The sequence below is a fragment of the Meriones unguiculatus genome, chromosome 1 (assembly GCF_030254825.1).
Source record: "Meriones unguiculatus strain TT.TT164.6M chromosome 1, Bangor_MerUng_6.1, whole genome shotgun sequence".
NCBI lineage: Eukaryota > Metazoa > Chordata > Mammalia > Rodentia > Muridae > Meriones > Meriones unguiculatus.
The window spans coordinates 160,685,490-160,708,203 of NC_083349.1; the positions used below are offsets into that span (position 1 = coordinate 160,685,490).

At 40.7% G+C, this 22,714-nt stretch overlaps 1 protein-coding gene across 3 annotated transcripts in view; it reads right to left on the bottom strand.

The window, feature by feature from the left end:
• The window catches only part of Anln (anillin, actin binding protein), a 58,842-nt gene that overhangs the window by 17,657 nt on the left and 18,471 nt on the right, over positions 1-22,714 (bottom strand). For 2 of the 3 annotated variants that reach the window (XM_021627443.2, XM_021627445.2), the window contains exons 6-20: positions 21,685-21,875; positions 20,796-20,903; positions 19,411-19,537; positions 14,806-14,916; positions 13,662-13,897; positions 12,265-12,410; positions 11,779-11,926; positions 10,084-10,219; positions 9,601-9,783; positions 7,576-7,702; positions 5,524-5,572; positions 5,377-5,433; positions 3,983-4,021; positions 3,397-3,418; positions 537-649 (exon numbers count right to left, since the gene is read on the bottom strand). In XM_021627443.2, coding sequence (XP_021483118.1) covers positions 537-649; positions 3,397-3,418; positions 3,983-4,021; positions 5,377-5,433; positions 5,524-5,572; positions 7,576-7,702; positions 9,601-9,783; positions 10,084-10,219; positions 11,779-11,926; positions 12,265-12,410; positions 13,662-13,897; positions 14,806-14,916; positions 19,411-19,537; positions 20,796-20,903; positions 21,685-21,875 — 1,793 coding nt within the window. The remainder of the gene's footprint in view (positions 1-536; positions 650-3,396; positions 3,419-3,982; positions 4,022-5,376; positions 5,434-5,523; positions 5,573-7,575; positions 7,703-9,600; positions 9,784-10,083; positions 10,220-11,778; positions 11,927-12,264; positions 12,411-13,661; positions 13,898-14,805; positions 14,917-19,410; positions 19,538-20,795; positions 20,904-21,684; positions 21,876-22,714) is intronic. The other variant, XM_021627446.2, reaches the window with a different exon arrangement.

Consider the following 22,714-nt stretch of genomic DNA (forward strand, 5'->3'; position numbering starts at 1 on the left):
GTGGTGAGCACCTTTAATGCCAGCACTCAGGAGGCAGAGACAGGGGGATCGCTGTGAGTTTGAGGCCAGCCTACAGATTGAATCCAGGATAGCCAAGGCTATGCAAAGAAACCCCCTGTCTTAGGGGGAACATGTGGCTAGCACATGCCTACAATCCCAGCAATGAAAGGCTGAGGCAGGAGGACCAAGACAGTTCAAGGCTGGCCTAGTTATGTAGCACGTTTCAGGATAGTCTCAATGACACAGCAAGACCCCGTCCTATCAAATATAGAAGCCTCAATCCTAACATACTGAATTGTCTTAAAATATAAATAACATCTAAATGCAAGACACAGCACCTCAGTCAGAACTGGCACAGAAGCCAGCACAAACCTGAAGTCTTAACTATAGTATCAAAAGACAAAACACTCCCGACACAGTATCACTTACGTACAATTCTACAAATATATATCTCAGCCAAAGACTTTAATAAACATGTGAAAGCACTTTGGAATTTCCATAGACTAATGTTTTAAAGTATAATACAATTGAGTTACCTTGTCCAAAGCAAACTTAGTTTCTCCAACGGAAGATAAGGACAGTGTGTGAGATCCAACCAGGGTGAAGTTGCTGGTGCGCACAGCACTGAGGCCTCCTGGACTGGCCATAACTGTAGAGAAACAGGAAGCAGAGTTCCCTAAGTGTGGAAGTCTGATTGGAAATGGCCACATGGGGTTATATGCGCGAGTGCTTAGTCTCCAGTTGCTAAAGCATTTGGGAACCATTACAAGTGTGGCCCTGCTGGAGTCCTCACTGGAGGCGCATCACTAGGAGCTGCTTTGAGGTTTCAAAAGCCCAGCCACGACCAGTCTCAATCTCTTCCCCTCTCTTTCCTTCCCCACCCTCTGCCTGCTGCTTGAGGATCACAGCAGAAAGCTCTCAGCTACTGCCTGTCTGGTTCCTGCCAGTCATGGACCCATCCTCTGAAACTGAAGCAAGCCCCCAAGTAAATGCTCTCTTTTCTGAGGAGTGCTTTGGTCATGGTGTCTCTTCACCGCAGCAGAGCGGTGGCTAAGACAGCACCCGACACACAGTGACTTCTCACCCTCCACATCAACGACCTCAAACGGCCTCCACAATCCACCCATTGTCCTTCTTTTTATCCCCTCTGTTTGGTTTTTGTCTTTTGAGACAGGGATTCATCCCTTCAGCCAGGCAGGACCTCAACTCACCCAACAGCCCAGCATACCCTGGACAGCACAGCAACCCTCTTCCTTCAGCCTTTCAAGCAGCGAGATCACAAGTACGAGGCACTGTGCTCAGTGTCCTCCAGTTTTACTTTGTATGTGTGTGTGTGTGTGTGTGTGTATACGTGTATACACGTGAACATGCATGAAGATCAAGAGGACAAATTGGCGAGTCACTTATATTCTGCCATCTTATGGGATCCCAGAATCAATCGCAGAGCTTAAGGTCTAAATACAAAAGTCTCTACTTTGCTCAGCCATATACCATCTCACTTCTACTTTAAATATGAAGGAAAGTATTTTTTACATAGACTGTTTAAGGCAACACTTAGTACTGGTGAGATTAGCATGTAGTCTTGAAAGAATCAGACTAACTTTGTAACCTATGTTTCTTTTAACTGCCTATAACTTATATTTGCAAGTTTTAGGCCCAGGTTAATTAAAGCCTCTTAGTGTTTCTCTAGAGAACCGAGAAATGTAAAAGTTCCTGACATTAGCCATCTGTGAGGGAAGAGATAAGGAAGAGAACAAGCAGAGATCTCTACTAAATGGAGAAAAAAATCACCGGCTGGCGCCGGTGAGATGGGCTTTGTTTGGAAACTGGACCAAATGGCCCCAATCCTTCTCCTGACCTTTGATCCAAAGCCTGTAACCTCCACTCCTCAGAACAGACATGGGATGAGTTAATCACCCTCCCACATTTAACTGTGATGGCAGGAAATTCCAAACTGACTGGACGATCAGATATTTACGACAGGGCTGACTGGACCTAAGGGTGACCAGAATTGACCAATTATTTTAAAAGTTAAACACTTCATCCAATCCTAAATCGCCAAGAAGTCAACCCCAGGAGATTCCCGCCTTGTGTCTTTTAAAAACCTAAGGTCTTTGTCTCCCGGTGCCACTCCTAGCTGACCAGCAGGGGTGACCCCATTGCACAATGGTCAAGAGTAACCTCTTGTGTTTTTTTGCATCGATGGATGATTAGTTTCCTGAGTTCTCTTCATACCTTCTTATATTTAGGCTCTTGTTGGGCCTAACAGTCTGAGCAGCCTTGTTAGGCAGTGATATAAGCTAATTTTTTTTTTTTTTTAAGATTGTAGCCCTCTTCTGATTTCAAGCAACAAACACATCAGGCACAGACACAAGACACAGAAACACACAGAGAAAATACACAGAGAAAATACAAAACACATATGTTGGGGGTTAGTCTGATGCTTATATATTGATGTTAGTTATTGGTCCTCAAAATTTGGTTACTGCCCGGATACACCTATCCTTGTGTAAACCTGCCTAAGACATTACACCTGACTGGTTGATTAAACAGCCTATACCTGGGCAGGGCAGAATGGGGTTTAAGTTTCCAGGCTTCAGGTTCAAGAGAACCATGGGAGAGAGATGGACAGGAAGAGAGGAGAAGAAACCACATGGCTGGGAGGAAGGACTCTGAGGATGATGTGGATGAAGAAAACACCAAAATGAAAATATAAGTAAGTATTTATAAGATTATGGATGGAAGGTAGTCCAGAGAAGGATGGTTAAGGTGGATGGCATTGGATGGGGGCTGGGAGATGGATGGTGAGGTTATTGAGATAGTGTAGGTAGAAATATCTGCCTGGCCCAAGGTAAATAAGGCAATTATAAAATATAGCAGGTGTTTGTGTCTTAAAATTTGTGATAGTGGGTTAAATAATATCACCATAATAATTATAAAGCTAATAATAATAATATAATAAACATTATATAGCCTAACACTTCATTTTTATTACAACACACACAAAAATTTTTTTTTGAAATCTTAAAAAATATTTTCCCGGGGACTGGAGAGATGGCTCAGCGGTTAAGAGTACTGGCTGCTCTTCCAGAGGTCCTGAGTTCAATTCCCAGCAACCACATGGTGGCTCACAACCATCTGCAATGGAATCTGATTTCCTCTTCTGGTGTGTATGAAAACAGTGTCTATATACATAAATTAAATAAATAAGTCTTTAAAAAAAATTCCCAAAGCAAATCAGGACTGTGTATATAATGTGTATAAACCAAGCAAAGCAAATCAGCAAGGCGTGTGTGTATATGTGTGTACAGAGGAATATACGTATAAGGGCATGCAACGGCTGAATTTAATCCCTCTACAGCTTCAAACAGTAAAGTTAAAAGAAGGACCACTCACCTGAAGAATGAAGGCTGCTTTTCTAAGAAAGGCGAAGAAGAAAACACATTATTTCTTCTATTTAAATTTTTTTATTATTATTTTTTTATCAGTTACATTTTATTAACTCTGCATCCCAGCCGTGTCCCGATCCCTCATTCCCTCCCAGTCCCTCCCTCCCTCCCTCATCTCCACCGTGCCCCTTTCCAAGTCCACTGATAGGGGGGACCTCCTCCCCATTCATCTGATCCTGTTTTATCGGGTATCTTCAGGACTGGCTGCAAAGCCCTCCTCTGTGGCCTAACAGGCTTCTATTTAAATTTAAAGTACAAACTTTTCACACTACAAGGACTACATTTGAGAAAGCATTTCTTCCCATGTAAGTATCAATAACTAAAGTATCTTCATTTATTTTGAGCAAGTCTAACTATGCAGTCCAGAGTGGACTTGTAATCCCCCTGTTACTACCGATCAAGCAGTGGGACTCACCAGTGCATTTTAAAGACTTTTATAATATTAACAGTTTAAAGCTGGTCAGCCAATTTTTAGCTTTTTTGAAAATGTAGATTCATCAAAAGAATTCAATATTTAGAAAAATTCTACTTACTGAAGTTATAGACGTGAGGAGTCTCTTTGGAGTAATAGCCTGGAAAAGGAAAGAGCTTACCATATTTTCTAATAAATATTGTAATCCAGAACTTAAAACTTCCTCTCATAGAAAATAACTGCTGAACATAAACAGACCATATACAATCTCTTTACCAAGGCTTTTCAAATACTGCCACCCTATTTCAAAGTAGAGACAGATTTTTTTTTTTTAAAGTTTTCTTCCTTTCCACCCAATAACAAGTTAGATTTAAAAACTGAGGCCAGCTAGGCATGGTGGCATATTCCCTTAATCCCAGCAATAGGGAGGCAGAGGCAACAGGTCTCTGAGTTCAAGGTCTATATAGTGAATTCCAGGACAGCCAGGACTACACAGAAACACTGTCTTAAAAACTGATCGGCCTGATCACCTCCCTCTGAGGGGGGAGCAGCCTTACCAGGCCACAGAGGGAGACAATGCAGCCACTCCTGATGAGACCTAAAAGACTAGGATCAGAAGGAAGAAAAAGAAACCCTCCCCTACCAGTGGACTTGGGGAGGGCCATGCGTGGAGAAGGGGGAGGAAGGGAGGGATTGGGAGGGGAGGAGGGAGGGAACTAGAGGGGGGATACAAAGTAATTAAAGTGTAATTAAAAGTAAAATTAAAAAATTAAAAAAAATAGGTTCAAGACTTCACAGCAGTAAATAAAGTGATAAAGTTAAGGACAGGAATAAATGTTATTTTTCTTTCATTGTCAAAAAAAAAACAACACAACAAAACAAAAACAAAACATCTAGCAAGACTGGTGGTTTGAATAAAAATGGCCCCACTGATTCATAGATCTGAATGCTTAGTCACCAGGGAGTGGCACTATTAGGAGGTGTGGCTTGTTGGAGTAGGTGTTGCTTTTCACTGGTGGGTGGGAGGATGGGCTTTGAGGGTTAAAATACTCAAGCCTATGCCCAGTGTTTCTCTCTCTTCCTGCTGCCTGCCCATCCAGATGCAGAACTCTCAGCTACCTCTCCAGCACTGTGTCTGCCTACATGCCTCCATGTTTCTTGACATGATGATAATGGACTAAACCTCAACTGTAAGCCAGCCCCAATTAAACCTTTTCCTTTAAAAAAGTTGCTGTGGTCATGGTGTCTCTTCACAGCAATAGAAACCCTGATTAAGATGATAATCTAACTCTAGTGTTTTCACAGCCAGGCACAGTGACACATGCCTGTAATCACAGCGCTTGGGGAGGCAGAGGCAGGTGGATCTCTGTGAGTTTGAGGCCAGCCTGGTCTACAAAGTGAGTCTAGGAGAGCTAAGGCTATGTAGAGAAACCATGCCTTAAGATAGATAGACAGATAAGATAGATAAATAAATAATATCTATAGTGTTTTTACTAGGTCTCTGTAAATTCTCACCTTGGATTTGGATGCTTTCTTCTTCTTATCTGGGCCTGAGGAATCTTTCTTTTGTACCTACACACAAATCCAAAATACAACTACCTTAAAATGTGATATCAATAAGGAAATATATTATATTCATTTCAGAAAGCTTTAATTGCTTACCAAGCTGTACACTTCAACATTTATTTCAAAGTCATTGGAAACATCATGCCTGAAAAAGAAAAGTATTAAATATAACTATAATAAAAACCTAAAGTTAGGGAGGTGATGAGGGAGGGAAGGTGGGATTGGGAGGGAATGAGGAAGGGTGCTACGGCTGGGATACAAGGTAAATAAACTGTAATTAATATAAAAAAAATTTAGTTAAAAAAACCCCCTAAAGTTATGCCCTTAAAAATAATGTACAAAAACTGCTTCAGAACTCAAAGTAAAAGGCTCCATTGTATTTTAAAGAAATACAAGAAAAACTGCCAATAATAAAAAAATAAAAATATGGTAAAAGCATATACTTTTTCTTAAAATATAATTCAGAAATACTGGTGTGAAAACTCACAGTCTTTAATAATAATAATAATAATAACAATAAAGTAAGGCTGGTGAGGAAAAGGCGCTGGCCGCCAAGCCTACGTGAGTGAGTACCTGAGTTCTATCCCAAGAACCACATGGTGGAAGAAGAGCACTGACTTCCAGTTTATCCTATTTTCTGCATACATGAGCTGCTATGTGCAGGCAATTTTAGAAATTTATAGAATAAGTAATCATAGTTGATGAAAGCAGAAATATTTTCTAAATTTTAGATATGACTGTAGTTTAAAGTATGTACTTGATTCTAATTATCTTATTGCTCATAAGATACTGTTACCATTGGGTAGCTGCTTGCATTTGATCCGAGCACTTGGGAGGCAGAGGCAGAGGCAGGTAGATCTCTGTGAGTTTGAGGCCAGTCTGGTCTACACAGAGAAACTCGGTCTCAAAAAACCAAAGAGAAAAATAATTAAAACACAAAATTTTGTTATGTGATTTAAAGCATCTACACAAGTGGTACAAAATACTGAAGCACTAAACATACTGCATATTTATAGTGTAAAACGGTATCAAGGAAGAAAAGAAGCGAGAAGGAAGAGTTAAACTGGACACCTGAGCACTGGCCCAGGAGGCGGTGGCTCGGCTGGTGACGGGGTCTGCCACATAAGCCTAGCAGCCTGCGTTCATCACCTAGAACTCGCATAAAGGCAGAAGGGGAAACACAGGCTACAAAGTTATCTAGCTTCTACAAGAGCTTTTGACCGCAAACCCACGCCCTTACATCATGCAAGTATGTGTGCACACACACGCACAATGATGATAATCATAAATACTTTTGAAAGGTTTAATTATTTGCATTTTACGTGTGTAGATGTCTTGCCTCCATGTATGTCTGTGTACCATGTGCATCCAGTGGCCGTGGAAGCTAGAAGAGGGCACTGGATCCTCTGGAGCTACAGCTGGTTGTGAGCTGCCATGAGGATACTGGAAACGGAACCAGGTCCTCTGGAAGAACAGCCTGTGCTCTTAACCAGAGCCACTTCTCCAGCCCCTCATAAATTTTAAAAAGAAAAAGAATAATTTGGGAGGGGTGCTTACAAGGGCTCGTCTCTTCCTGAGGAGACGCTGGCAGATGATGGTTACAAGGAAGGGGAGACATGTCTCTTAGTGGGGCACTCACTGTAAGCTCTCCATGCCACTGCAAAGAGCCCTTACCCACGCTCCCGTAAGCAACCCTAGTTTAAACTCCCTGGCTCACAAATAAAAGCACTTGCCTAGCACATGAGGTCCTAGGTTTGATTTCCAACACAACCAAAAAGAAAGAAAGGACTACAAGTAGAATGGAGACTGTTTAGGAGAAAAAAAGTGATCAGCAGGAGTGAGATGAGACAAAGAGAGGGTAGTGGGGAGTTAATATAATAAAAAACATATTATATACAGGTATGAAAATGTCATGTGATTCTGTATATGTTAATAAAATATTGCATTAATTATAAGATAGCAAACAATGTAAATGCATTTTAAACACTATGAAAGTCTGGGATGTAGCTTGCTGATAGAATGCTTGTTTAGCATACACAAAGCCCTGAGTTCCATCCTGTGCATTAGAGTGGAGAAAACAAGATTATAAATGTCACTCAAAAGCTGTACTGTCTTAAGTGCGTCTGAACCATGAGAAGCTCAACTCACAGAGTAAACGTAGTGGGAAATGTCAGCGCGTCCCCACTCAGAGAGTTTGCAGCGCTTGCTAGCGGCGTGGCCACCATCTGTTCAGCTCCAGCCTTCAGCATAATCAGGTAGTAGTAATTTGATGCATCTGCAGTAACAATCACATTGTAAAATTAGCAAAGGAAAGTCATGCTTAGCTCAGCAGCACCGAGGAAGACCTGAGTCACACTGCGACTGAGTCACATAAATTTGTATTTACAATTTCTAAGACCTAATTTCCCAAAACAAAAAGCTAAGAGAGACACATCTGATAACACAGTCCTTGAATTAAGTGTCAAGGACTCCCATAACACAAAGCAAAATAACGTCATTCTGCACTCCTCACTTTCTGCTATGATCTCCTTGGCAGCAGTGAACATATACCTCCACAGGTAAAGTGTGATTTGCTATTTCAAATTTGAGATTTAAAAATCATTAAAGTAGGGGCCTGGAGGGATGTCTTAGAGGATAAGAGCACTAGGTGCTCTTCCCAAGGTTGGGAGTTGAATTCCCAGCAACCACTTGATGGCTCACAACCACCTACAATGAGATTTGGTACACTCTTCTGGCCTGCAGGCCTACATGCAGGAAGAACACTGTAGATATATATAATAAATTAATTAAAAAAAAAATTAGTCAGGCGGTGATGGCATGCACCTTTAATCTCAGAACTCTGGAGACAGAGGTAGGCAGATCTTTATGAGTTCAAGACCAGCCTGGTTTACAGAGTAAGTTCCAGGACAGCCAAAGCTACACAGGGAAAGAGTCTCAAAACAACAACAAATTGAAGTTACTCAGTACAATGTCTAATAAAAACATTTATTCACTATTTACCACTACGTACTATATCTCAAAATAAATACTAAATTACCAAGTTTTCCAAATTATACTAAAATCATGCAACAGCAAAAATCATAACCTAAATTAGCTCATTCCCACAAGAATACTCAAACTTTTTCTTCATTTTTTTTGTTTAGAAACAGGAACTCATTCTGTAACCCAGGCTGGCCTTAAATTTGAGACAATATACTTTTGCAAATATCGAAACGCTGGCATTATAAACATGAGCCACCCCATGCAGGGACTGTTCACAATGTTTTTTCAAGTCCTAGCGACTGAATTCGGGGACTGATACACGTAAGGCACACTATCACTGACTGGAGCCCTACCCCCTTTAAATAGTTCTGAATAACACAGGGTGTCACTAAATAGTTGTCTGGTCTGGAGCTTACAACCGTCTACCCCAGCCACACAAGTAGCTGTGATCACAACCTAGTTCAACCAGCTCCATTGAGGGCTCAAACATTTAAATGTCTGCTCTTGTTTTTCCCAAACATAAAATTCCTCTCATTTATTTAAGAGTTCTTTAAGATAAAGTTCTAACCAAATAAAATTGAAAAAAAAAATCTTAAAACAATTCTCATCCAATGCTTCAGTTTTAATTTTATTGGGTTTTCTAGGAATTATGTTCTTATATTCAGAGTCTGCCACCATTCCTCTTTACCCACTTGAATCCCATATGATTTTCAGTAGATTAGACAATTTTAAAAGATTACTGATTAACCAATCTGGAATAGAAAATAATCTTCAACAGAAGAATATTCACTGAGCAATCATTACTCATACAAACAGCAATTCACAATCTCCAAAGAAACTTCTATAATTGGTTGAATTTCAACTAGAATATCAAATGATCTGGCACATTTCTATAACAAAACTAATTAATGGCAGTCAAGTGGTATGTATGTCCTGTGAAAACAACCCAGCATAAGAAAACGTTTTCTGTCATCCTGACGTTTAGCCTTACTGAGATAGTGATGGTCATACTTGCATGGGTTGGAAATGCTGTGTGCACATTTCCCCTAACTGTCTATGTGAATACTTTGATATGACAAACAAAAACATAAGATGGAGATTGTTTATCATTATGCATGCTTTTCCTATATCCTTATCAAACAATCCAGCCCAGATGAACTTCTGGATTAACCACATAATCCTGTCTCATACCTGGTTTCTGAGCAGTGCTGCAGACAAAATCTGCTTTCAGAGGCAAGCAGATTTCTGACAAAGTGACCGAGCCTTTAGATGGAACAAATCCACTCTGCACTATGGCAGCAGCCTTCTGTCGCCTCTGAGGGCCTTCCCCCTTCAGCTTGTTCAGTTCATCAATCAGAAGCACTCTCTTCTCAGCTGTGTGAACACATGCAAACATTAACACTGTGACTGTCTGAGTGGACACTGAAAAGGCAGCTGAGCGGAGGAACACAGACAAAATCAGTTACTGTCTCTTTGATGGAACTGCTGGGGAAAATGTCATCTGTTAATCTGTTTCCCAACTCCTTATAACACTTCAGCTGTTAATCTGTTTTCTTATGTGGTATCACCTGCCACCTCAACATGCTCCATTTTCACACTTGATGTGAGGCACAGACAGGAGTGTGCTCGTGCATGTGTATGTAGGCCACCACAGCCCAGGGGCTTCCCACATACTTGCAATCAGAAGGAGTCTTTCTGCTTCGGCTTCTTCTAGGGACCCTTTCCCATGCTCTTCATCAACACAGCAGTTCAGAGCCTGGCTGGCCTGATAGATCACTGTCTGCTGCAAATTTATGTCATTATTGAGCTCCTAGAGAAGCCGCAGGAAGAAAAGTCCACATTTTAAATCACCATTAATACTTTTTTAAACTTCAATTCTAAGTAATCTGCATAATTTCCAAATTTTTTACAAAGCCAAGTAAAAATGTAAGTTTTAGGATCATGGATTCTTAAACTGTGGGTCATATAACTGTGAGTGCCACAAAAATAACAATACTAGGTTCTGAGCACACAGAGTCAAGCATTATTTCAAGTCTTTAGCACCAGCACCAGGGAGGGAAGGCAGGTGGATCTCTGTGAGTTTGAGGCCAGCCTGGTCTACAGAGTTCCAGGATAGCCAAAGCTACACAGAGAAACCTTGTCTGAAAACAAAAACAAAACACACACACACACACACACACACACAAATCAAAATCCAATTATGTGCTGAATCCTAGATGTTTCTGGTACTACTTATCTGTGTGCAGTGTGCACCTTCACTGTGGCCAGACTTCTGAAAACAGCATAATACCATGTACATCATACCATGTAACACCAATGAAGACAACCCACAGTGTGACACTACTGAACTGTAGGAGGCACAGAGGCTTCTGTACATTCACTAGAAGAACCCAGAATGCTAAGCATACAGGGTTGTTCCTTCAAGGGAAAGAATGCAATGCCTGCTATCCACTCTGAAGGATGCAGAAGATGACCTTTCTAGCTTGGTGACCTTTTGTGCTATCATGTGACTAACGACTTTCCCAGCATCGGACCCTCCCCCAGACCCATATCATAAATTTGTTTTTCTTAATCCATAGGACCCATCTTTGTGGACTTTATAAATAGTTTTAATGTAGTCATGTCTGATCTATCCTGGGGGAGATTTACGCATGCTTTTTTGTGCATGTGAGATTGAGTTAATCTCAAAACAGCTTTCACTAAACTGTGTTGTGCTTAAATACGCCTAAAATAAACCACTCCCGACAGACTCCTGAAGTTTGCACCAACTTCGGCTACTGAGTTGTGCTAACTTTAAATTATAGTGCATAGTTTTTTAAATTGCCATTGTGCTGACTTGAGTTCCATATGAAATGTCATTCTGTGAGGGGCTAGGAAGATGGGTCAGTTGGCAAAGGGTTTGCAGCACACACCTGGGCCCTTGAATTCCGATGCCCCGTTCCCATACAGAAAGCACCACCAAACAAGCAAAAATGTTTTCTCAGCAAAACCCCTTGAAAGCCATGGTGAGTTTCACACTTTACCGTCACCCAACTAATAGTGAGAACTATGTTTTGGTGGGAAGGAGGCGCTGGGGACTGAATCCAGGGCCTCCCATGCATGACGACCACTGTACTACAGAATTCCATATTCTACTCTGTAGTGATGACTTAGAGATATTGACACTGAAAATGTGTCACAAATAAACACCACAGCCATGTGAACAAGCTTCTGATTTTCTAAAGTGTGTTCCTCAAGTTAAACTGAATATAGGCGTAGCTTAGCTCCCATGCATCAAATCGCACTCTAGTCATTTAGGGTTGGCATTAGCAGATGAGCCCACTATACAGTTCAATAAAGTCCCAAGCGCCTTCCTGTGCCAGAGCATACCTGCATTTTCTGTTTGATATTGACTTGAGAAGAAAAGACATTATTCTTTTCACCCAATTTTGAAGTAACATCTTCTTTTCGAACAATCACTTGCTTTATGGAAGGGCGTTCTGTCTCTTTGAATCTCTGAGACCTATATGCATCAATGCTTTAGGAAAAACATTACTGTTAGAACCCAGTGAGCAATACTCTACCAAACACGTCAATAGAAACTGAACTTCATACTTAAAACATCTGCACTACATTTCCCCCAAATGGAAGCGCCATTTGGTGAAAGGAAAACTGAGAGAAGTTACTCCAAATGGGACTGCAACTTGGCGCAGACTTCCTGCTTAGCGTGCCTGAGGCCCTGAGTTCAATCCTCAAGGCCGTAAAAAATTATCCAAAACCTACACAGAGAAGCTGTAAAATAGAGCTAAGTTGTGACATCCCTCAAGTCAATCTAAAGCAACACGGTGAGGGGGCGCCTTCCACAAACATCCATACCTATAAAGGAGGTCACGGTCCTCAGAACTAAGGCTATCACCAGATTCTGCTCGAGGGACGCGAGTTCTTTGGAATTTCCCCGGTTTGGGACTTGCAGCACTTGCGCTAGTGTCTCCCAATTCCAATTTAGGTGAAGAAATTACATTCTACAGAAAAGTAGAAAAGTAAATGAGATGTTAGACTTTTTTCAACTTTGTTTTCACGTTTTGTTTCTACTTAAGAGACATGATCTCCGTTCTATCATCTCGGCTAGCTTCCAACTCCTGATCTTCCTGCCACAATTTCCAGAAACCTGGGGTTACAGACATGTCACCATACCCACGATTTACACACCAGATGTTATGGATGAGCCACAGTGATCCTAAATAATACTTCTTTTAATTCTGAGAATGTAATTAATTATTTTGTGCTACTAAGAAATACGTGTCTAACGAGTGTACAGATTTATATAAAAACAACAAAATAGATTAAGCTCCTAAAAAGTAAATGAAGAAAACACAAAGCCAGGCCAAGCGTCACAGAACCAAACTTCCAAAGTTAAGCTAGGGGCTGGAGGGATGACTCAGCAGTTAGCACAATGGCTGTTTTTCTAGAGGACCAGGGTTCCATTCCTAGCACTCACATGGTGGCTCACGACCATCACTAAGTCCAGCCAACAACAGTTTTCACAGGAAAAAATGCTTCCACCAGCAGCAGGATACAGAAGATGCTTTCAAGTTTGTTGCATCCTAAAGAACAGTTTTTTTCTACAAAATTAAACAAACTTATTTCTCAGTGGCAAAAAAAGTGCTAATTATAACAGGTCCTACATTGACTAAGAAAGGTGTACTTGACCTTGTTATAAAGACTTAAAATTCATAAATTGAATCTGCAATTCTTTTTATACTGACCTAACAGTAAATGCAAGGCTAATCTAAGCCTGTCTCAAAAGAAAACCCCCAAAACAAAAAACAAACAAAAAAAAACCTCACCAAAAAACAAAACAAACCAACAAAACCTTTTAAATAAAAATATTTCTAATTGAACCCATCTGTAAAGATATAGTTACTAAATTTAGAGCGATAGCAATTAACAAAGGTTAGGTTTCAGTGAATGTTACACTGGTCCTAAATATAATTATGATTTAATAATTACACCAGCCCTAGAATGTAGGTGCTGTTGCTGATCTTGTTTAGCAGCTGAGAGAACCATGCCATAAAGAAGCTACAATTATAAAATGCTATAAACCAGGATTTGAGAGCAAATGTCATGCTTGTTAAAATATGTTACTGTTTACCTAAGGTCATAGGAAATCACTAGTTTGACATTCTCAGCTAATCCACTGGCTGGAGTGCAGACTTGCATTAGCAGAGGTGGAGCAGGCGCGCAGTGTCGCCGCGCTTACTCTGTTTCCTTACCTCTAGACCCGCCACACCAACCGTCTGAGCTAACGGGGCGAGCAAGGACATTGAAGAGATGTTCAGTGCATCTTCCTGCTCTTCACTGTCTTCTGCTCCCACCTGCTCCATCTCCTCTGCGCTCTTTTCCACATCCAGTTCACCTTCCTCTAGGACATCACCGAAGATGTCATTAATGACTTTGGAGCTATTGATATCCTCATCATCCACACTCATCTCAATTTCATGTACTACTTCTGAAAAATAGTTCAGTCGGTAGACATTGTGATCCAAGGTGGTAGAGAAGACGCTTTCATGTTTACTAAAACATAGTAACCCTAAGAAAATTCACTTCCTAACAACAAGGTAGAGAGGACAACTTCCAACATGTATAAAATCAAAATAAAGCTGGACTCTCTTCATATTTTTTAAGATAAAAAGACTACAAAAAACTAAACTTAATGCTTTGGATTTAAGTGAACATATTAAGCAGGAACAAGATTCTGACTTTCAAAAAGTACTTTATCAAGGATTGGAGAGATGGCTTTATGTTTAAAAGTTTGTACCATTCTTCAAATTCGGGTCCGAGCACCCACAATGGGCAGCTCACAATGACCTGCAATTCCAGACTGAGGGATACACACTCTCTTCTGGCCTCTGGAGGAACCTACAGCCATATGAACATACCCGCACACAGATATACACACAATTTAAAATTCAATCTCCCTGGGCGATGGTGGAGCATGCCTTTAATCTGCCCGCTGAGGCAGGCAGATCTCTCAGTTTGAGGTCAGCCTGGTCTATAGAGTGAGTTCTAGGACAGCCAAGGCTACACACCCTGTCTCAAAAAATAAATAAATAAACAAACTAAAAAAAAAAAACCCAAAACCCACTTTCCAAATGAGTCTCATCTGCTGTTAGGAACTACCCTTTTACAGAGCAGTCAGCATAGGAAAATAGGAAGACCGCTGGGTAATTTTCACAGAGTAAACTAACAATAACTACTAACAGTGCCACATCTTAATAGATGTATATATTAATATTTTTAGCTTGAAAAAAGGTATAAAATCATGGGACATTTAAAATTGGAGCATTATTCTTACATTCCTAAATTATTTCTTATAATGTATCTAGAGCTAATAAGAAATAAAGACTATAAACCAACCGGTCTTCTGCTCAGCCTTTGGGTCTGATGCTAACTTTAAGGACTTTTCCTCTTCCAAAAACAATGTTATTTTCAAAGGGCTGGACTTTGTCATTTCACTTTCCGTGGAACCTAAGAAAATGTTTGAAAGAAAAACCCAGTCAGTATGTGTGCATGTGTGCACATGCTAGAAACAACCTAAAAATATAAAATTAGGGAGGCACAAATCTTTATTAGCAAGCCATGCCTCTATCTTAAAATATTCAAATCTAGAAAGAGAGAACTACTATATGTGTTCTAACTTCCTGTTTTCCTCTGCACCAAGAAGAAAAAGGATACCAATATGTTATTTTTTTTTATTCAGACTGTTTTACAATGAGTTTTTTCACCTTTAAAAAAAATTGTCAACAAAGCTCACTAATTTAGTAAGAGGAGGTATGAAAAGCCCTTAGCTAATACACTGACAAAAGACTAAGAGCATTCCGCTAAGACTGGAAACATAAAGCATGCTTGCCCTCCCTATTGGACTTACAAACTTTTTAAAGTCTTATCAAAAGTAACTAAAAACAACAAAAAGATTTAAAAGGCATCCAAATTAGAACAGAAATACAACTATTTCTCCTCACAGATGGCATCATCTAATATGTTGACAGGTGTGAAGAACTAACAGGCTTAGGAAATTCATCAAGGTTGAAGAAGATAATATCAACACATAAGTGAGGTGGTGTATACCTGAAATCCTAAGACTCACTACAGCAGGACTGCAGCAAATTCAAGGATAGCCTGGGCTACACAGTAAGTTCCAGGCAACAAGAGCTACAAAGCATAACACTGTCTGAAAGATACCAAAATGCATACATACATCTATACAAACAGTGAACAATCTGAAAAGAAATTTCAAAACCAATTCTATGGTAATAACACCCAAAAGAAGACAGGACACCGCTTACTCGGCAGAGTGCCAGCCTCATGAGCCCTGCATAGAATCAGGGGTGGTGGTGCATACTGTAATCCCAGCACTTCGAGAGTGGAGGAGAGGTCAGAAGATCAAAGGATCCCTGAATCCAGCCTGGGCTAGAACACTTGGAATAAACCCAACCAGGGAGAACAATTTGTATTTTAAAAACAACAAAATTCTGCTTAAGGGAAGTGAAGACACAAACAGGGGGAAAGCTTTGTAAAATCCAGCATGCCAGACTATCTGGACACTCAGTACAATCTCTATCAAAAATCTCTTTCCAGGAAGAGACAGGCACCCACAAATTTAGAAAGAATGTATGTACCCCTGAATATTCAAACATCTCTGAAAGAGCACAGATACAGGATTCATATTTTCTGTTAAGACTTACTACACAGCTCACTGGTACTTTCTCTGGCATGTGTGAGACCCTTGGTTTCAGCACCACAAAAGGAAGAAAAGTTACAAAGGTACAGCCAACAGTACAGGATAGTACTGACATAAAGACAAAGATCAACGGAGTGCAGTGGAGAGCCCAGAATAAATCTTTACACAAATGATCAAGTAATAATAGACAGGGGAACTAAGATGACTCATACGGAAGAAAACAATCAGTTCAATAAACGATCCTAGAAAAACTGGGTACCCATATGCAAAGCACTGATGCTAGACTCCCATATATTTAACAATAGCTACAAAGACTAAAGTCTTAAATATAAGATTCAAAACTGTAAATCAGATTTTAAAAAAGAATAGGGGAAATTCATAATGATGAATTTTCATAATGTTTACATTTTTCTTATATTTAAAACAAACAGAAGAAGCAATGAAAGAAAATAGAAACAGGAGACTACATCAAACTTAAAATTTTTTAACGGAAGAATATATTCAACATAGGGACAGACTGAAACCTGTGGAACAAGATAAGATAGTTATAAATCACGCACACGAAGAAGAGCTTACTGTCTAGAATATACAAACAAGTGCACCGCAACCCATAAAAACCGGACGACTGAGAAATGGAGCAATCAGGATAGGATGGGGAAGGTAGACAGCTCATTCCTAAGTGAAGCGCTCACTGCCTTAGCTGAGCGACCTGAGCTTGACTGCAGAACCCACATAGACGCCAGGGTGGCAGTGTTCACTTTTAATCCCAGCCCTGGAGAGAGGCAGACAAATCAGCCACCCAGCCTAGTCAGCGACAGGTCCCTGGTAAGACATTCTGTTTCAAACACTGGTGGACACTCCCAAAGATAATTCCCAAGACCCATGTGAACATACATGCTATGCACATGCACACAAGTATGTATACACACACACACACACACACACACGAAGATACGAAGATTAGAACAGGCAGGGTGGTACATGTTTATAATTCCAACAAATGGCAGCAGTTGGCAGAAGGTCAGAAATTTGAAGTTATCCTGGGCTACAAAGTAAAATTCTGGGCCATCCGACCCTGCCTAGCAAGGTCCTGAATGTTTTCCCCAGATAAGGTGTATGTGTGTGCGTGTGTGCATGTGTGCGTGTACAGAAGTCATTTTTCCAAAGATGAAATACAAATGACCACAAAGAATATGAAAATGTTCACCATCACTATTGAGAAACACAAATAACACTATAGGATTTTATCTTACACTTAATAAGATGACTACTACCGAAAACAAAAACATCATCAGGGCTGGATAGATGGCTCAGAGGTTAAGAGCACTGGCTGCTCTTCCAGAGGTCATGAGTTCAATTCCCAGCAACCACATGGTGGCTCACAACCATCTACAATGAGATCTGGGGCCCTCTTCTAGAATGCAGGTATACACGTAGTCAGAACACTGTATACATAATAAATATTTTTTTAAAATCTAAAATAAAAAAAAACATTGACAAAAAAATTCAAAACCAAAAATAACAATGCTAGTAAGAAGCAGAAAAATTAAAATTTTGTGCACTGTTGGTGAAAATATAAAATCCTGCAACTGGTACCACAATATGATGCAATAATTCTACTTTCAGGCACTTCCAGAATGCACACAGCTGTCCTTTTCACAGCCACAGAAAGAGAGAAAGTATTCCAAGTGTTCCCAAAAGAGAATAAGTAAGCAGTGTTCCACATGCACACAAGTAGGCAGTGCCTAGTCTTGACAGATGAACACAGCAGTGGCCCTCCTTCACCCAGGGTCTCGCTTTCCACAGTTTCAGTTATCTGTTGTCAACCAAAAATAGGAAGTACAATCATATACACAATGCTGTAACAATTCTGCTCCTGTGTGGAAACACTGCAGGGCGTGCAGGAAGAAACCTGAGTCCTTGGGGAATCCAGATGCTAGTCACAAATGTGTCACCTGCATCCCTTAAGACAAAGATGCACTACTGCATGCTTCTAGTCATGACATAGTTAAGGAAGACAAATTCACAGCAACAAAGTAAAACAGGAGGACACAGGAAACAGAGTTTATGTTTAAAGACTACAGTTTCCAGTTTGCAAGATGACAAAATTCTAGAGATCAATAAATGCACCTACTTAACATTACTGAAATATGGGCCAAAGAGCAATTAAGTCGGTAAATTTTTTTTTGGGGAGGGGGGAAGGCTAGGGGAGGGAGGGAGATAGTCTTACTATGAAGCTCAGGCTTACTTTAAAAATTAGTAATCTTCCTTTCTAAGTTCATAGAGCACTGGGATAATAGGCATGTTCCGCTATGCCCAGTTACAGATGGTACAGTTTATGTAATTTTTTTTTTACCACATACTATTAAAATAAAGATTTTCCAGGTGTAGTGGTGTACACCTTTGATCCTAGCACTCAGAAGGCAGAGGCAAGTGGATCTCTGTGAGTTCAAAGCCAGCCCAGACTTACAGAATAAGTTCCCGGACAGCAAGGGCTATACAGTGAGACCCTGTCCCAAGAAAGGAAAAAAAAAAAAAAAAAAAAGAAAAGAAAAGAAGAGAGAGAAGGAGGGAAAGACAGAGAGCCAAGAGGTAGGAAAATAAAAACCTAAAAGTGTTTATGATAAACCAGGCATGGTGGCTCACACCTCTAATTCCAATACTTGGAATACTGAGGCAAGAGGATTAAAACTTCTAAGCTAGCCAGGCAGTGGGGCAAGCCTTTGATCCCAGCCTTGGGAGGCAGAAGTAGGCGGGTCTCTGGATTCAGGGCCAGCCTGGACTACAGAGTGAGTTCTAGGAGGGCCAGGGCTACACAGAGAAACTCTTTCTCCAAAACCCAAAACCAAATCCTGGCCCCCAACCCTGCAAAAACAAAACAAACAAAAACCAAACTTCTAGGCTCATGTGAGTTAGACAGTGAGATCCTGTCTCTAGAATGAAAGAGGAGCAGGGAATGGGGGCTGAGGAGGCGGAAAGGCCGACGGGAGGAAGAGAGCGCTGCTTCTCAGCGTTGGCCACCATGCCTCCTCTGCATGGCGGACTGTATGTCTCCAGAGCTCTAAGCCAGGACAAAGCCCTCTCTCTTCGGAGACAGGACAACACACTCCCCAGAGGGAGTTCTTCCTCTGGAAAGAACTCAATAAATGGTAGGAATGAAAAGCTGGGTGAAGAGGAAAACAGCCCTGCCCGCCCACCACACAGCAGCACTCATCCTTGGAGCCACCTCCAGCCATCCGCGGCGGCACATAGCTACATCTGAGAGGCGTGGGAACACTAACCTGCAGGCTCTGTGCTAGGAATCTTCACGGCCGGTTGATTTTCAGCCACCTTGTCTGTTACAGAAGTCAACGGGGTGCTTGAACCAATTTGATGTTTCTTGAGGGGAGTGTTCTGACAGTGAACTTCCTGCAAAAAGCAGATGGAGAGATAATTCTATCTCCCAGAATAAATCTTAGCTATAGATTATTATTATATTATTAAATAACATTCTATGTGTTTCTTGAGGATAAAGGAAATAATGTATATTAAAAGGGTCCAGGCCAGTGTTAATAATTTCCAGTGTGTAAGATTTCAACTTGGTAAATCTTTAAAAGATTAGGAAAGCAAGAAGGAATGAAAATTCACAGTAGAGTTCAGTTTTATACAAACCAACTAAAGTAAAAGCCATACAAAACAATTTCCCCTGTCATTTTTCTCAGGCCTTCCCTAAACAATCTGGAGACAGTTGTGACATGAAGATTCTGTTGAATTGTCATTTACTCAAAGGACACTAAGAAAACAGTTCCATGGTGGTTTGAATGAGGATGGCTCATATAGTTAAAAGCCTGTCCCTAGCTGGTGTTGAGGAAGGAAAAGAGTATGGCCTTTGGTGGAGGTGTGTCACCGGTGGTAGCTTTGAGGTTTCAAAAGCTCCCTCAAGCCCAAGCGCAGTCTTGTGGAACAGATGTAAGCAAACCCCCAATTAAATGCTTCCTTCTGTAAGTTGCCTTGGTCATGGCGTTTCTTCACAGCAGTAAAGCAGTGACTGAGACACCCTCCATCAGACTGGCCTACAGGCAAATCTGTGAGGCATGTTCTGGATTAATGACTGATGTGCAAGTGTCTAGCCTGCTGTGGTTGGTGCCACTCATGAGTATTCCATTTTCTCTGCATCAGTTCCTGCTTCCAATTTCTGCCCAGACTTTCCTTCATGATGTAAGCTCAAATAAATCCTTTCCCCCAAATTGTTTTTAGTCAGGGCTCTATCACAATGGAGAAGTAAACTAGGACAGTAGAAAAAGCTAAATGGTCATCAATGAGAAATGTAGATTCTAAGAAGTATTTTAGAACCAGCATCTCAGGTGAGTATGAAGAAAGTGATGACTGTACAGTCAGTCATCAGTAAAAAGGCTGTAGAGTGATGAAAATGGGAAAGTATCACACCTGAGGACCAGTGAATGAAAGGAGTAGTTTCATCAGGAAAGGAAGGTGTTAAAAATTTATTTTGTAAAGCTGGGCTTGGTGACCCACACCTATAACCCAGGAACTGGGACAACCAAAAGGGATTCTGTAAGGTTTGTAGCCAGCCTAGGCTAGACTGAGAGACCTCATCTTTTCAAAACCAAGAAACTCAAAACTACTAGCACTTTACATGGGTGACTTTTACACTGCGTTTCCACATTACCTGCTTGGTTTCTAGCTGTTTGCTTCTTGACTTTTCATCCTTTTCTGCACTCCATAAATTTCCCTTGTCAAATCGACCACGAAGACACGAGAGTTCTTTTTCGCGTTCCTAAACACATTAAATAGGGCAGTCGTTTACTTAAACCAACATACTGACATCTCTAAAACAGACGTGGCAGCTCACAGCTCTAACCTGGCTCTAACCCAGCTCTGGGGAGGAGATGCAGCAGGGCCACTTCTCCCTCAGCTGTGTAGCTCTTTTGCGATCAGCTTGGATCCAATGAGGCCTTATCAAAAGACAGATTACAAACAAAACTCTCCTTGTCTGCAGTTATAAAGATTCACAACACAGTGAAATGATAAATTATTTCACTGTCCAATTTGCAATAAGAGGTACAGAGAATCAAGATGCTGCTTATTAAAGCCAAGCATGCTAATCCCCATACATGGAAAGCTGAGGGAGAAGGACTTCTGAGAACACAGGGCTAGTCTGGGCAGCTTAGCGAGTTCCAAGGCGACCTAGGCTGCAGGGTGAGATATGATTTGTAACTCTCACATGTCCCCAAAAGGATTCTCTTTAGCTCATTCAAAAAGACTCATTTTTGAGCTGGAGGGATGGCTCAGTTGGTAAGAGCACTGGCTGCTCTTGCAGAGAACCTAGGTTCAATTCCAAGAATACAACAGCAGCTTGCAACCATCTGTAACTCCAGTTCCAGGGGAGCTAATGCCCTCTTCTGGCCTCTGTGGGCACTGCATGTATGTGATATGTATATTTCCAGGTAAAACACCACACACATAAAATAAAAATAAATGCATCTTCTAAAAAGAGAGAGAGGCTCATCTTTATTCCTCGAGGCCATCTAATAAGTATTAAATGCAGACAACCTTACCTGTTTGAGCTGCTGTGCTAAATGGGTAGTAGATGAACATGTGTTTTGCTTGAATAATCGTTCCTGTATGGCCTTTGTATTTGGAGTGATATTAGGGGTTCTATGGGATGCTCTATAAGCTGGACTTTCTTTACTGTGTTCTTGACAACGTTCTCCAAAGCGTTCCAGGAAAGGCTTTATTCCTCTTCCTCCTATAGAAAACAAAGTTTTGAAATGTATTCAAAATAACTAGGCATTATCATTTCCAAGGGAAAAAATCTAAATCCACTAGTTACAAAATGCTTTGTTTCTAGGAACAGCCATTCACAAAAAAAATGTTTAAATTGTTCAAAGAGTCTATAAAATACACTTCCTAAATTCTTAAAATTTATTTTAATTATGTGTATAGATGTGCCTGTGAATACAGGTGTCCATTCCCTTGGAGCTGGAGTTACAGGCAGCTGTGAGCTGACTAACATGGTACTGAGAATAGAACCTAGGTCCTCTAAAGAGTATGGTCTTAACTGGGTCTTTAGCCCCAACATCCTAAAATTTACAGGATTTAGTTAAAAACAAAGCAAAACAAAGAGACCAGCAAGCCAGCTGAGCATGTAAAAGAGCTTCAAAGCCCTGATAACCTGTACCGATCCCCAGAACCACTAAAAAGTGCTGGCCTTAGTGGCTCACATCTGTAATCCAAACTCATACTCATACTGTATGGTCAAATGGGAGGAGGAAGCAGAATTTCCTGGAAACTCAACAGCACAGGGGAAAAATAACAAGAGACCCTGCCTCAAAAAAAGACAATAGAAAGTAACTCCAGACAGCTGTCCTCTGAACTCCATGAATGTGTGCACATAAGTTATTTTTTCCCTTTTACAAATTCTGAGATATGATATGCACCTCATCAAAAGGATGTCTTGATTTTATACAGTCTTAAAGAATGCTATACGAAACAGCATAAAGTACTTTGTAGTTGGGCAAATGTGATATATATATCGAGAAACATGTATACACACACAGCCACCAAAAGGCTGTATTATTTAAAATA